This window comes from Halyomorpha halys, unplaced genomic scaffold, assembly GCF_000696795.3.
Source record: "Halyomorpha halys isolate HHAL.00 unplaced genomic scaffold, Hhal_1.1 Scaffold234.1, whole genome shotgun sequence".
Taxonomy (NCBI): domain Eukaryota; kingdom Metazoa; phylum Arthropoda; class Insecta; order Hemiptera; family Pentatomidae; genus Halyomorpha; species Halyomorpha halys.
This window is the reverse complement of record NW_027111802.1, coordinates 244,123-259,537: the sequence shown is the minus strand read 5'-3', so window position 1 is coordinate 259,537 and position 15,415 is coordinate 244,123. Positions and strand designations below refer to the sequence as shown.

The 15,415-nt window shown below is 28.7% G+C and overlaps 1 protein-coding gene across 4 annotated transcripts in view; it reads right to left on the bottom strand.

The window, feature by feature from the left end:
- LOC106679931 (casein kinase I) overlaps nucleotides 1–15,145 on the bottom strand; it is a 39,006-nt gene extending 23,861 nt beyond the window's left edge. For 2 of the 4 annotated variants that reach the window (XM_024361209.2, XM_024361208.2), the window contains exons 1-8: nucleotides 14,708–15,141; nucleotides 11,397–11,474; nucleotides 11,180–11,290; nucleotides 10,620–10,768; nucleotides 10,308–10,536; nucleotides 6,493–6,663; nucleotides 3,803–3,951; nucleotides 641–815 (exon numbers count right to left, since the gene is read on the bottom strand). In XM_024361209.2, the coding sequence (XP_024216977.1) occupies nucleotides 641–815; nucleotides 3,803–3,951; nucleotides 6,493–6,663; nucleotides 10,308–10,536; nucleotides 10,620–10,768; nucleotides 11,180–11,290; nucleotides 11,397–11,474; nucleotides 14,708–14,843 (1,198 nt within the window). In that variant the 5' untranslated portion in view covers nucleotides 14,844–15,141. Of the gene's footprint in view, nucleotides 1–640; nucleotides 816–3,802; nucleotides 3,952–6,492; nucleotides 6,664–10,307; nucleotides 10,537–10,619; nucleotides 10,769–11,179; nucleotides 11,291–11,396; nucleotides 11,475–14,707 lie in introns of all 4 variants that reach the window. The other 2 variants (XM_014419332.3, XM_024361207.2) reach the window with 2 other exon arrangements.
- Nucleotides 15,146–15,415: the final 270 nt, after the last annotated feature.

Sequence of the window (15,415 nt, the reverse complement as noted above, 5' to 3'; positions counted from 1 at the left end):
TTCCTTCTGTAAACAATAACATTATGACAGCTGCTTATATTGGGTATATTTTTTATTCTGTTACACAACTTCCACGTTAAATGAATTTAGCAGTTGCCAAGTACTTATATAAATACACAATATGTATATGTATTAGCAGACTTATACATACACATTAACCCAATAGTATTTATAATAAGTTAATTTTATATATATAAAACATAAAAACAATTCACTAATAATAAAATCCGTATCTGCGAGCTATTATACACACATATTGGAGGGTGCACATGGTTAAGTAATGGGTGTGGCATAAAGGGTTAAAAAAAAAAAAAATGGAAGATTAAAAAGTAATTTCATAAGACAAGATTAAAACAAAAACAATTATATTTCAGTTAACAATAAAAAAAAAAAAAAAATCCAATGCTTACACAATCAGTATTTTTTCAACAATTATTTGTTTATAATTATATATCGTACAGAGAAAATTATTTAACAATTAATGAATTTCAATAAAGGTCAAAGTTTATCTTGTTATGAACATAATCAATACAGCACTGCTTCTTATTCAATTCAGGTACAAATTATTAGAAGATGGCCGACTGAAAGACCAGAGCAATGGCCCAAGACAAAGATATTAAACTATAAAAAATAATATTACCAGTATTAGGCGAGTTACTTGGAGGTAACGCAAGCGCGGGCCTGGCCCTGCGCTGGCCTCCATTTGTCCCCCGGTCGTTGGTGGCCAAGGTTCCTGGAAGCCTGCCGCCACCGGAAGCAGCAACCGCTCCACCTCCACCACAGTTGTCTTCGTTATTGCCTGATCGGTTATTGCCCTATAAAAATTAGGAAACTATTTATAAAACAAATTTTACAATTAAGTCTATTATATAGATTTGTCTGATATATTTTCATCAAATTGAAAGATAATGTCTGTAAGAACATCAATTTTTTAACCACTAAAATGGTAAAACATTTTCAGGTAATGTAACAGTTAACAACTATTTTATCTTTCTTAAAGGTTTAGATTACACACAGAAGATAGCCAAAGCTAGTAGTTAAAACCAATACATGAGAGTTTCCTATCGTGACACTACAATCACAACAATATTACAGTGCTTGTTTAAATGTAAACAGTAAACTTAACTACGCTGACAGTTTAACTAGGCAAGAAAAATAAAAAATTCAGATTCCTAATATGCACTTCTTAACACCAACTTAATTCATGTACAAATTTTCAAGTTGCTAATTTAATTTGGAGTGATACATGGGTGTGGTCAGAAACATTTGACAGTGCTCCTTCCCTACTTTTATGCCTTAGACATGTCTAACTACTTTCAGCTTATTTGATCCAAAGAGGAATGACGCTAAGGTGCCCCCCAATGTAAAAATAAAATTTCATTATCATTAGTATGTATTACAATATTAATATATTACGTTGGTGTGCATATGAAATGTCGGACTTTTTTTACTAGCAAATATTTCTCTTCCTGTTTTCGTTATACTTTTGTTTTTATGCATAATCTCATGTATAGTCATACTGTCCATTGCCAGAGTCACATTTCAACAAAGGTGAATTTATCATAAATGTTCCTGTTTGTTATTAATTTTGCATTTTGTACTAATATAAATTCCACTGATATTTTCATAATTTTTTTTTATAAGTATAAACCTGGTAATAATGCTGCAAAAGCCTCATGCAATATACACTAGGAATTTGGGGAGAAGACTGTTAAAGACTGAAAAGTGCAGCATTACAAAACGACCATGATGGCCGCATAAATCACACAGAATAATTGTGAAAGTAAATGAAATGAAATATGGAGTTTTGCAAAACACAGCCTATTCACTGGATCTCTCGCCAAACGACTTTCATTTTTCTAAACATTTGTATCTGTTTTTAAAGGCTAAAGAGTATAAAAATGAAGACAGACTGAAAAATTTAATATCTGAATTTATTGATTCTAAAGATCAGAATTTTTTAAAGACAGGCATCTATGCTTATACACTGGGAAAAGTGTATTGAAGGGAATGGAACAAATTTTGATTAAATAAACAGCTTGTGAAAAAAAATATGCAGTTCTATATATTCACTTAAAAATCCGACATTTCATATGCACCAACCGAATACATAAGTCATAAGTAATCATCTGTTTGTATGTGTGTGTGTTTATTTATACATAAAGATTAATTTTAGCAACTTAAAAATAGGACTATTGAAATTTAAATTTTAAAAACGTTCAACCGTATTTTTTTTTTTCTTAGTATCAAATTGATAATTATTGATTATTTCTAGGAAGTATGCAATTTATCTTTTATTATAATAATTTGTACAATACTAAAAAAATTATCTATTTAAAATATTAAATCAAAAAGGTATTGTATAGCTATGTATGTATATATGGAATTATTGAAATATTTATTTTCAGTTCACATGTTTGAATAAAGAATAATTGTTTTTTTTGATAATATAACATGCTTTATACTAATGGTTCACAACTAGCGATCCGCGGTTCATGATTGGGCCTTGAGAGGCTTAGGATGAGCTTCGACACACATATATATTTTCTAAATATTTGTTGTTACTAGAACTATTTTATTGTTATAAAATTTATTGAACACTATTGAAACTTTGATATCAATTAATATGTATATGAAGTTATAAGACAGTAACTGTAACTATAAAACATAAATGGTAACAGCTAACTTTGCTGTATAATCGTTAATACTGGTCCAATTTAGTTCCGATTTTATCTTATTCTTTTAGACAGCTTGATTATCTATGATATTGTTATATATAATATAATATACACTTTTTTAATAAATAGTTGTTTTTTTATTTTTATGTATCAACGTTAAATATTGTTCATTTGTTTTGTTGAACCAAAAAGCAAGTTACATCAATTTTCATCAGTAAAATATAGTCACAAAAGACATCGTTCAGAGCTTCAAGATGGCGACTCTATTCTGAAGTCGGTAGAATCGCTGCCATGTTGAGCAGATATAAATATTATCACCTTTATTTATCTTCCCCACATGATTGTAATCACAGTAGATTTAAAAAAAAAAAAATAGAAAGTCGATAAGTGTTAAAGAATAATATTTATAAAGAAAATCATAAGCAAAAGCTCAAAACTGTTGTGCTGCAATCGATGTTTGACTTGAACAACTAGGCAGCGGACTCATTGTTTCGATCGCTTTGAGATTGGACCTGTCCGGGAAACCAGGACGTCTCCAGGAAGAGGTGGGACAGACCACCCTTTGTCTAATGTCAGTGGTAGACATCTAGAAAAAGAAGACTTTAAGAGGCACCAGACATCCAAGAACATTATATCATTAAAGGAAGAAAGTGATCTTTTGTTTAGATCGCCAAGAGGTTGGATGTGTGCTGAAAAGAGTAGAGGACCAATCCTTTGTTTACAGTTAGTGGTTAGTTTTTTGAGATAGAAGACATCAAGAACCATAATGATGGTATTTTATTAAGGCTTTCGGACTTCACTGATACAATTTCTGGCTTAGTGGCCTGCAAATTTCTGTGAGTTGGGAACCACAGCTTTAAATATAAAAATAATTTATTGTAGAGTAATTGTAAGAAGTTTATTAAACTTATTCGTTGTAGGATAAAATGTTTGCAGTAAACTGAAAAAATAAAACAAAAAAAAACAACAACCTTTTGACAAGTTGCCTATTTTTAGAGACTTAAATTCAGTTTTTGGTTTTAAGGGATTCGGAATTTTAAGCCAAATTATTGAAGCCATTAATAAAACTATAATACAAAATAATAAATTAACAAATTTCAATTTCGTTAAAAATTTATACGCACAAACTTGAGCATGTTCCAATCAAACACATAATCGTATGTGAACATCTTCTTGTGGAACAGAGTCCTGAAAGTCTGCCTTAGAAGGGAGTAATCCGGCCTCTCTTCGAACCCTAAAGAGCGGCAGTAGTTTAAGTACATCGCAAATTCCCCTAAAAAGAAAAATATGTATTATATATGACAATTATTAAATTTTTTTTAATTTGATAACTTATTTAAAAACACAAGTTTTAAAAAAATTATAAATGCTGTAACTTGTTTAAAACACGAGATGCTATAACTTATTTATTTATACAAGATTATTGTATTTATTTATTTTTTTGTATGCCTCATGTTTTATTACGTAAGGAAAACCTTACGCCTACTGTCGTCATGGCTTATAAGCAATATTATAAATACAATTGCAATATTATCATTTTGTAGATTGAACTGTTTTTGTTAAAAAGAAAAAATGTTGATTATTACATACTAAATAAAAATATTTTGTAATTAACTCTTAACACTTGACACTTGGTTGTCCTCTTTGAGGGGACAACATAAGTCGAGCATATCACTTTGTTGTCCCCTCTGGAAGAACATAAAAGTTTATTAGCGATTACGGAGATTGAACTTATTATTCCACCATAATTTTAAAAGAAATGCATGTTTTCTTGAAGTTTTCTATTAAAACAGCACAGAAAGCATCAAAATATGATAAAAATTATAAAGATACATGATAGAAAAAATAATCAGTTTTACATCGAAAGAGAATGTGCAAAGTGTATTCACAACGAACTATACACTTCTCTAGAGCACTAATAGAATTAGTGGAACAAACGTACAAGAGTATGGTTTCATGGTATAGGGAAACTTGATAAGATAATAAATAAATTTGAAAACTGAGAAAAGAAATTTACAATAACTCACATAATATTAAAGTGTCAAATAGAAAAAATCTTTGCAGTAATAAGACAGTGTTGTGTTTTTCGTGATTTACCACTAGTAATTTCCAAACCTTTTCTTTATTGTTTATTTTATTTAATATACTGTAGAAAATTTTTTTTTTAATATTTGTTCTTTTCTGTCTACTAATACATATAAACCAAATTTCATTACAATTCCTTACTTGGTTCTTGTGTAGTACTAATTAATATCAAGATTCCAGGGTATACGTTTTCACGAAAAAGTGGCGTCGAGTTTCTAGTAGGTAATGTAGGAAACGGTGCCGAGTGCAAAGGGTTAAAAATATAAAATTTTACAAGAGGTGAGTTCCATCCTAAGAATGTTTTTAATCAGCATCCCCTCCTCCTACTCTTTTAATATATATATTTTAATCTTTAATTTACTACTTTTTTTATACTTATTATTTTTTAAAGGTATAGTAAAAATTATTAAAACTTAAATAAATTTTCTATCAATACAACTTAGAAATAGACATGTGTTAGTGGTTATTCAGTAACACTAATGATAGGGATCAGCTTCATAGGCGCTATAATTTACATTAGTATCTCTGAAATGGCTCGGAATAATTTTCTAAGAGATCTTTAGTTTTATATTTATTCGAAAAACTAATTTTTACAAATCCCACCTCATTGGACATATACAGCACAAGAAGAATAACCATTAATTTCGGCTTTATTGTTTTTAGATGCATAGCATTTATAGTACATATATAAGGAACTGAACTCAAAAGATATTATAACATCAACCAGCAGGTTTAAGTTAAATTGTTTCATGAGTAAATTTTAACAATCACGAAGTTATTGAAAATAACAAAAAATATCAACTTTAGATTAATATTTAATTGGTTGGCTTGATCTTGTAGTCTATCATTATTATAAATTCTTCATTATTCTGATTGTTTCAGTACTTATAACATTGACATCCATCAATATTTAAATCAATTACATTAGTTTTCCTATTATATGAGTATACCTTAAAATTTATGCTTTGTTGAAGAATTTCTCTTCCTTTTTTGTTGGTTTACTTATTTTCTACATTTGATATTTCTGATTTTCGCTTAAACTTGTAAATGTGTATATAAACAGTCATTGTGTCTTTCGTTAATTATTTTTAATTCACTTGTATTTGATTCTTTTTCATTTTATTTGATTAGAAAGTAGTCAGTCACCTAATGATTAATGATATGATATAGAGTTTTATTTTATTTGTTATATTTTAATATTGCATATTCTATTAATTATTGTTGTTCGTATTTTTTCTTTTCCAATTCATTATTTTATAATATTTATTTTTATTTTATTCTAAGGCTCTAAAGCCTAATGTTGACGCCAGTAATATTATTCCAAAGAGATCAATCCAAAGACTATTATTATAATAATTAATAATAAATGTATGGTTATGCTTTACTAAACTTTTCTCAAGTTAATTAGTCAACAGTATAGAATATGAAGGTCCAGGTATTTTAAGTGTCTCACAAACCATCTTATTGTAATTTCTTTTTTAAAATTAATAATGTTTCTATCATTATGCATATTAATATTTATATTTATCCTTAAAATTAGTTTTATTATTATTTATAGAATTTTTTTGTATAATGAATTCTTTATGTAGATTAATGTTAAATATAATCTTATATTCTTTGAATATAAAAAAATATTTTCTTTTAATACACCTCTGAACAAAGAGACTAATGATTACTGAAGCAAAATAACTTAAACAGACTATTAATAAAACAAAATAAAATCACCTACCCGGATATCCCTTACACAGGTCATCTATGGAAGAAGACATCTTTTTTTCACTAATGCGTTCATATTTCTGGCGCTTTGTAGCTGCTTTTAGGCCTTGCCAAGGCAATGAACCCCTATTGAAATACATCAGTACGTAGCCTAGAGACTCGAGGTCATCTCGCCTACTTTGCTCTGTAAACCAATAATATACCAGTTACAGAAACTTTTTAAAAAAACAAAAAAACATATACATATAAAATTAATCAACAAAACAATATTATAATTAATCATAACATAATATAATCAGAATAAATGTTTATAAAAGGATCGTATTCAAGAGAATAAAAACAAAAGGAAGTCTAAATACAAATTAAATAAAAAATGTAAATAAACTGTAAGATTCTTAACAAATTTTAAAATTCAAACAGAAGACTATTATCGACATTAATTGTATCGATGTAATGAGAAAAAAAGATATTAATAAGAATAGAATGAGTAAAGTGTATCAAGGAATAAGACATGCCACACATGAACCATAAGAGGTTAAGAAATTGACAACTGTACTGTTACAAATATATGAGAAACTGGTCGACTACAGTTGTCAATTATAACCTAATACCATAAAGTGATTATTATTTATAAAATTTAGTCCCGACTACCAACTGAAAAGAATTCATTGTAGGTTTACTAATTCCTTTTCAAGGATTGAATAGAAATAGAAATCATAATAATAAGGTAGGATATAACCTTTACTATCATTTTAACTCCTTTGTTATAGCCACAAAACTTGACTTTGCATGAGTTCACACCCACCTGAGCCCTGTTTCATAATAAAGTACAGACTAATACTATTAGTCTTGTCGACTTAACTTAATACAATTACACTGACTTGTATAATAGTAACTTGTAGTTTAGTACTTTTTACCTCTCGTAATATCACTAATAGTCCTCCCTATTATGAAAAAAAAAAAAAAGCATTAGTATAATAAACAGGTTGTTTCTATACTTGTATTTTGAAGTAATACTGTTAGCTTTCAATATGAAACAAGGCCCTGGTAGAAATGACACTAGTATACCATTATATTGACAAATATTGAGCAATGATTTGTCATTTATACAAGCAAGCATTAGAAAAAGTTTAATATTACTATGCTGTGGTTTTAAAAAAAAATTGCTTTAAAACATTAGTAATTATCTAATGTTTGGCTATTACGATACTGTTCAATGTTGTACAGATTCATGTTTCAATAAAGGTTAGAATTTCAGCAAATTGGAAGTTGGTTGCCTTAGAACATGATATAATGCTTTTAGCAAAGCCTTTTGTTTTTGATGCCAAGTATAATTGCACATTTAAATTTTTTTTTTTTTAATAAAAATTAAAAATATATGTATATGAATTATCTACCTTTTTCAGCTCTGAAGAGCACAGAAGTTAAAGGAACACCAGATATGTGTCGTACTAGTTGTCAAGTAAAACTAGTTGAAACCAATAGTCAAAGAATATCCAAGCTTATATAATAAAATAAAATTGCTTTAATTTTCAATTTAACTAAAGGCTAACTTTGGTCTTACCCTTTACACAGTTTATAAACATTTAACATCCAAACCCTGTCCTCATCACATAAGCCAATGATACGTGTCTTATAAGTGAATAATGTTATGTCAATTGTAACTCAAAATCTTCATTCCCAAATCACAACTCTTGAAGAATAGTGTCAAAATAGAAGAATTCAAATAAAGTCCAATAAATCCCATTGAATCAACTTTATCCTTCATCCTAAACCGATGACTTCTTTTCTAACAGTATCCTTTAATAATATTTCACTCACCCCAATAGAACAAATCCACTACACCTGGTCATACAACTAACTTGCAATCCACATAGATTGCAAAGGCAGAAAATTACTCATCAATTCTGACTATTACAACATTAACTAGAAAAACTGCCCAAACTTAATTTTAATTACAGAAGATTCATTTACATGACCATAATAAGGTCTATTAGGAGGTACAAAGTTGAGCTTTGGGGCTTCACTAAACCATTGAGTTCCTCTCGTATCCAAACTTTACAATTTAAAATCTTTTGTAAAATCCTTGATTTGTCACAAATATAATCATTCATACAACTTCTTAAAGCTTCACATGTAGCCGACCTAGCCCGAACCAGATATCAATCCTTCCATTTTAACACCCAAATCAACTAGTTTCTAACCTTGCAACCTCTTCTAACCTCTGAGGCACCTGAAAAGATTGCCTCCTCAAAACCTTCTAATGTATAAATGTAATTAGATAGTAACAATGGGTAGTTTCTCTTTGCCATTATAACACAGATACCACATTTACTAGACATTTTATTTAATACAGTTGGAAATGTCAATAAACATATAAAAATAGAACAAAAGACTAATGTAAAAAAAAAAATAAAAAAAAAGGGGAAGGAATTTTATACTAGTATTAACATTTTTCATTTATCATTGTAATCACTGCATATCTAGGAAAAAAAATCATAATGATATGATGTAATTAAAAGTGATAATCAACGTTTGATCACAACTCGAACCTGTAAATGAGGAAGTGTCAAAAAAATAATGGACATACTAATCCGAATCCAATGACAGCAAAACAAGCCAAGAAGATTATGGTGCATTTTCTGACTACAGAAGCAGTGGATGGAAAACAGATCTGAAGCAAGATGAATGAGAGAAATATGCAAGAAAGATAAAACATCCTTTGTCTTAAAAATGCATTATTTTAGATGATTAAATAAACAATTATTTATTCATACAAAATAAAAAAAATAAAAATAAAATTAGAAAACATCGATTACCTGTTATATAAAAATGTTTGGCACAGGGAATAACACAGGCTCAGTCATTTACCTATTCAAATAATATTGCATTTTAACAAAAAACAAAGATTTCTCTATATTCACCATTTGAGGGAAGAAATTTAACGAGTTTTTAATTTAATTTATTATTGATAAAACTAAACAAAATATCAAAGAAGATATTTGTTCAATGTTATAGAAAATAAAAATGTGTTTTAGTCAGATTTATTAAACTTGATGGAATCAATAGCATTTACATGGTATGTTGTAACAAAATAATTTATCGGATTCAATAAAAATTAATATTAAACCAGGTAGTATTTGCGTAACTACATCAAGATCTTGTGAAAGATGCTATACTATACATATAAGTAATATTACAAACAGCTAATATAAAAAAACCCATATGTTACAGTTGTATTCTGTAACATGAAAAAAAAAAAAAAAGGAACTAAACATTAGTGTTTCTTTAAATGAAAATATATTGTTCTAAATTAAACCATTAGCAGTAAGTTATAATATAAATTAAACAGAAGCTAAAAATGTGACAAAGAATTTTTAATAGTACTTAATATTCATAACTTTTTATTTGAATTAAACTCCTATTCAACTGAAATGACAACAATATGATAAGAAATAAAGATCTTATTCTTAAGATAAACAACAATAGATAAATATAATCAAATTTACCAATTCTATAACTTGATAATAGAAAATAAACTAATTATTATTGACTTAAAGAATTAAAAATTTAAGCTGTAAACAGAACATAAATAAAAAAAAAAAAACAGACTTTTCTTTAAGAACAGCTAAGGTCTTACTGATAACTATCAAGTATGTCAGACTCTCAGAACTGTTTATATACCTGAATAATAATAATAAAACAGGGAATGCTAGCTATCTTTTGTAACAACTTTTAAACTTAAGGATATAACAAAAGCAGAGCAGACGGCTTATAGTTATAGTTAACTTGAAAATATAATAATTAAATGATAAATGAAATGATTACCAATGCCGAGATGAGTATTTATCGATGCATATCTCGCTGTCCCTGTCAAGTTTTTGTTTTCCCGGTATGGAATGTGCTGATGTGTCCTTCCATCCCTGTATTTTTTCGCTAATCCAAAATCTATAATATACACTAAGTTCCCTTTTTTGCCGAGACCCATTAGAAAATTGTCAGGCTTAATATCTCTGTGAATGAAATTTCTGCTGTGAATAAAATCTATCCGACTGATCTAAAATCAAATTATTACAAATTAGAATAGACAAGTACATTTTAAAAGAGATGTGCTAATTAGATACATATCAAATGTCTCACCAACTGATCAGCTAATAAGAGTACAGTCTTAAGAGAAAAACGACGAGAACAAAAATTAAACAAATCTTCTAATGAAGGGCCCAACAGTTCCATAACCATAACATTGTAGTCACCTTCCGATCCACACCACTTGATGGTAGGTATCCCAACTGTAAAAACAAACAATTTACATTAACATATCAATATAATACATATTAATTGATAGTAAAAGACAGGTTATGAGGTATAAATAAATAATTGATGCAATCAATAAATTGCATTCTGAGTGAACACAATTGATGGACATTAACAACTTATATAACAACTAAAAAGCTTGGTGTAAACTCATAATTGCAAAAATGACGAATTGTCTCAATAATAAAACCCAATAAAAGCTATTACAATATGAATGGAAATAAAAACTTGTAAAACAACTAATTAATTCAAGGTTTTTTAATATTTGACTGTTACATGAGTGCAGTTATGTCCAGATTAAAACTACAGATACTATAAAACAGCTAGACTCTGGATTAATTCATGCCTAAACGAAATACTGACCTCTGATTCTGGTGGGTACCTACCTCCATTTTGCATCATTTTGTAAAACTTTGACTCTATATGTAGTTGAGGATGTCTTGTTCTTATGCATTCTAATTTGATTGCTACCTCTTCACCAGTAGAAATATTAGTTCCTGCAAAGAAGGGTACACAAAGGTAATAAATGATTACGATAACGTAAAACGATGGAATGAAAGAGGGGTAATATAAAGCGAGCTGGTAGGCAATAAAATCATTTACCAAGGTATATATCTCCAAAAGAGCCACTTCCGATTTTTCGTCCTAGTCTGTATTTGTTTCCAACCCGGAGTTCCATTTCTGCAAATAGAAAAGGCCTCTATGAAACAACGAAAACATAAACATCTTTTCTTTGGGTAGCCATTTTGGATATGACTACTAATGGTATGGAGTGAAGTCTGGCTGATATAAAATGGTATCCCAGGTCGAAACTACCTTGTTGTGGGTGTTGTTATTGTTGAGAGATGATATAAAGAGTCGCCATCAAGAGTTGTTGGATATCCCCGACTGGTACGACATATTTTCCATTCCCTGCTAGCCCTCTGACCCTCACACTAATAGCCACACAGATGATATGGCCGCCGTTCCCCCACCACTTCTCTCAATCAGCTGTTTTAGCCTCAGCCTATCTTTTATTACTATTATCTGGGCTTATTATAGCCATTGTCTCTAGTCTCAGCTCTGTTTCTCTGCACATCTCTTTTTCTTTTGAAATATTAATATCGAGAGGTTATTTCTCTTTAAAAGAGAGAAACGTCAATACACAACAACTTCTGAATTATTTAGATGTATTTCGTTGAACAATTCGACACAGTCAACTGATGTTGAGATTCTAGGGATAACATCTGGCGTGTTAAAGGATATCTAAGATATCTCCTGCATGAAATTGTTGAATATATGTCCCGTTTAGCACGTAGCAATGTGTATTTATTCTAATCGATACCATTAAAACTGAGATATTATTTTCATCATCCTCTGATACAAAATGATAATACTCAATGTTATACAATTTAGCAATCTTGTAATTGAAGGTGGACCTGACAAATAAAAATAAAAACAATCTCACTAGAAATGAGCTTTGACTTTATACTAGTAACCCTACAACTAGTATAAATAATCATGATAATAATGCATTGGCTTTGGTTTGTAAATATTGACAATACCGAGGCATTGTCAGTGAATGATTAAAGAATAAAAGATTTTTAAACGACATTCATAATTTTATTCCTACATATTATAAAGATTTGAATACGATTGGTCTCATACGCATGTACAAATAAAACGCACTGGTTTGCTGTAAGGGAGACAAACAAATATAAGTAACTTAATTATTCAGCTTCCCTGGAACAATTTATCGATTAGCACAATCACTAAACTGGAATGGATTTATAGCTCCCCTCTGCACCCATTATTCAAATTGTAATTTAATAATCAAAAACTTAGAAATATCAAATTAATATGTTTTATACATTACAATTATTGTTTAAGTAATTATTATCGAAGTTAAATTTAATATTTCAAGTAAACAGTAATATTTATCGATGATCTAATTAATTTAACAGTAGTTGCCTTAATTGAATATTTCTATTAATCGAACACATTTTTATTTAATTAAGCTATTAATTTATAACAATAAACTGACAATTTAACATTAAAATATAATCTTTACTACAGATTTTATCAATAAAATGTTATTAATTTTTCTAGTTTTTAGGAAAGTAGTTGATACTGAGATTATCAAGACACCATTCGTAATAATTTATGTGAATAGTTCAATTAAGTTATTATTTATAATTATAATTCAATCTATTAGTCTAAAAATTCATTTCAACTACGTATTAGACATTATGTCATATAATATTTTTAATGATTGAAAAATATAATATATTTCTGTAATACACTAAAATACTTTTTTCGTAATTTTTTTGATTCAAGTTGCCGTGGTTCCTTTCATAATAAGTTTCTCTAAATCGAAATAAGCAAGTCTTGTAAAATGATATGTCTGTGTGTATGTGAACAACCTAGTTCAAAAACAAAAATTAATACTTTAAATTAATATTTAATTATAATATATGAGAATTTTCTTGGGATTTTACAGCAACTTTTTCGCTAAAATCGACTTTCTATAATCGATTAAACACTTTTTTTTACCATTTTTTCAAAAATGTTTCTAATGATAGAACTCTTCAATTTAAAAATTTGTGGTCGCCCATATCATTTAGGTATTTTTTAAAAAATAGTTTGAGAAGGCTTGAATGTCGAGTTTTCAGAAGAGCTTACACTGGGATAAAAAATTTCGCGGCGCATGTTGGTAAAAAAAGAAAAAACAACAGTGCTTAGTAAATTCTTGAATGCTCTATATTGTTTTATTTAAATTATAACTTTGTTTCTTTTGCAGTATTTTGAGAAATAAGCATTCGCTAGTGGCACCTCATCACTTTGGAATCTACTTCTCAAAGGTACTTTAATTTTTTTTTTTTTAAATAATAAACCGTTTCTCATTGTAAACTATGAAAGAATTAGATGATTAACTAAAGGAGAAAATGTGAAAAATATTTTCCCAGATTGACAGATAATTGCTGGAAATTACAGTAGTATTATAGGTATATAATATATCGTTGGAAAGCAAATAATATATTGCCGGAAATTATAGATATATAATATATGGTTGGTGAGCAAAAGGTTTTAGAAAAAAAAATCAAACATATGAAGTCGTACAAGGTAATCAAAAACTGCAACAATAAACTTAATTTAAAAGTAAATATTGTCTTGTTTCCATGGTTGTTATGAAAATATTTTTATTTGTATATCTTTATTGAACTTTACAATTGTACATAATAATACATACAGTAAATCATGATGTAAGATCATAATGACATAATACAGGTATTTAAAGAAACTAACCATTAGTAGCTGTATAATAACATTTTTACATTAGCAAGTTTTTTGGCCATCTTCTTTTGACGCCTCGGAGGATTGTCAGAAATGAAGAGGAAGCGAAGTTAGAAGTAATGAAAATAGTCAGTTTTTGGTTTCGCTTAAAAATGGCCGAAATAGGATTACTATTTTGCAAGCCATATAACGAGTTAAAATACACCTGATTCGCTCTATAAACAAGTTTTATTATATGCATCATCTAGAGAAAGCCCTAAAAGTATTGCATAATGTAAGAATTCCAAAGAGGTTTACAGCGTGTAAAACACAACTTATTTTGACTTATCGATGGATGTTAGGTAACGAAAACATCGTAAGTCCAGTGGGATTACTTTCGAAGTACGATGTTTTCATGGCACACCATTGTTGTACTCATTTGCACAGCCCTTCGTTGATATTTGAAAGGATTAGTTTTAACTCTAAGTAGGGTGATAAGAGAAATTCATGTGATGCGCGCTACGCATCTGAATTTTAAACTCTTAGAAACATTTAAACTGTTTTTCTGTTTCATAAAATGTTTAATTTCAAGATGAGGCTAATTTATTATTAATGATCGTGTTTATTTTATAAATAATTCCATAAAAATAAAAAAAACGTACCCAATTCACAATTAGCAATAGATGGTATGTTTTCACCAGCACCAAGCAAGAAATTAGCACTATGTTGCTTCTTTATTCTTTTTTTCCTCCAGCACTTTTTCAAATAGGGCAAACAAACTTTTCTATAATCCGCCATTCCAAACTAGCCATTTTTATAATTAACATTAAACATGTGACATTTCCTACTACCTATCTACAATCCTTACATTATTAAACATGTAAAAGTGTTAAATATTTAAACAAGTTGTGGTACTATACACGTTTCAAATCAAAACATATCTCAGGAAGAAAATTCGGCACCATTGTTCATCTGTCTAGATTTCACTGTGAAACATTACACTTATTCAATGGCACTAAGTTACATTATGTAGTAGTTCCTATTAATTTTGTTACATAAATAATAATTTTGTCCACAATTGAAATGAAACGGATTAAACGTTGCAATGAAAATCATGTGATGTTAAATCTCGTTTTAATGTATAGTTTAATAATGTTCATGCATCACATATATAACTCATACATCAAAATCATATAACAAAAATATATCTGCCGAATGATTATTGGAATTTTAACTAGAGATAATCACTGATTTCATTCTGACTTCATTACTGTCTTGACCAAACAACCTAATTCCATCCTACCACCATCTTCCTCTTCATCTATACTTAATGTCAATGTCGCTGCATTTCGTTCTTTTCTTGGGAAGAT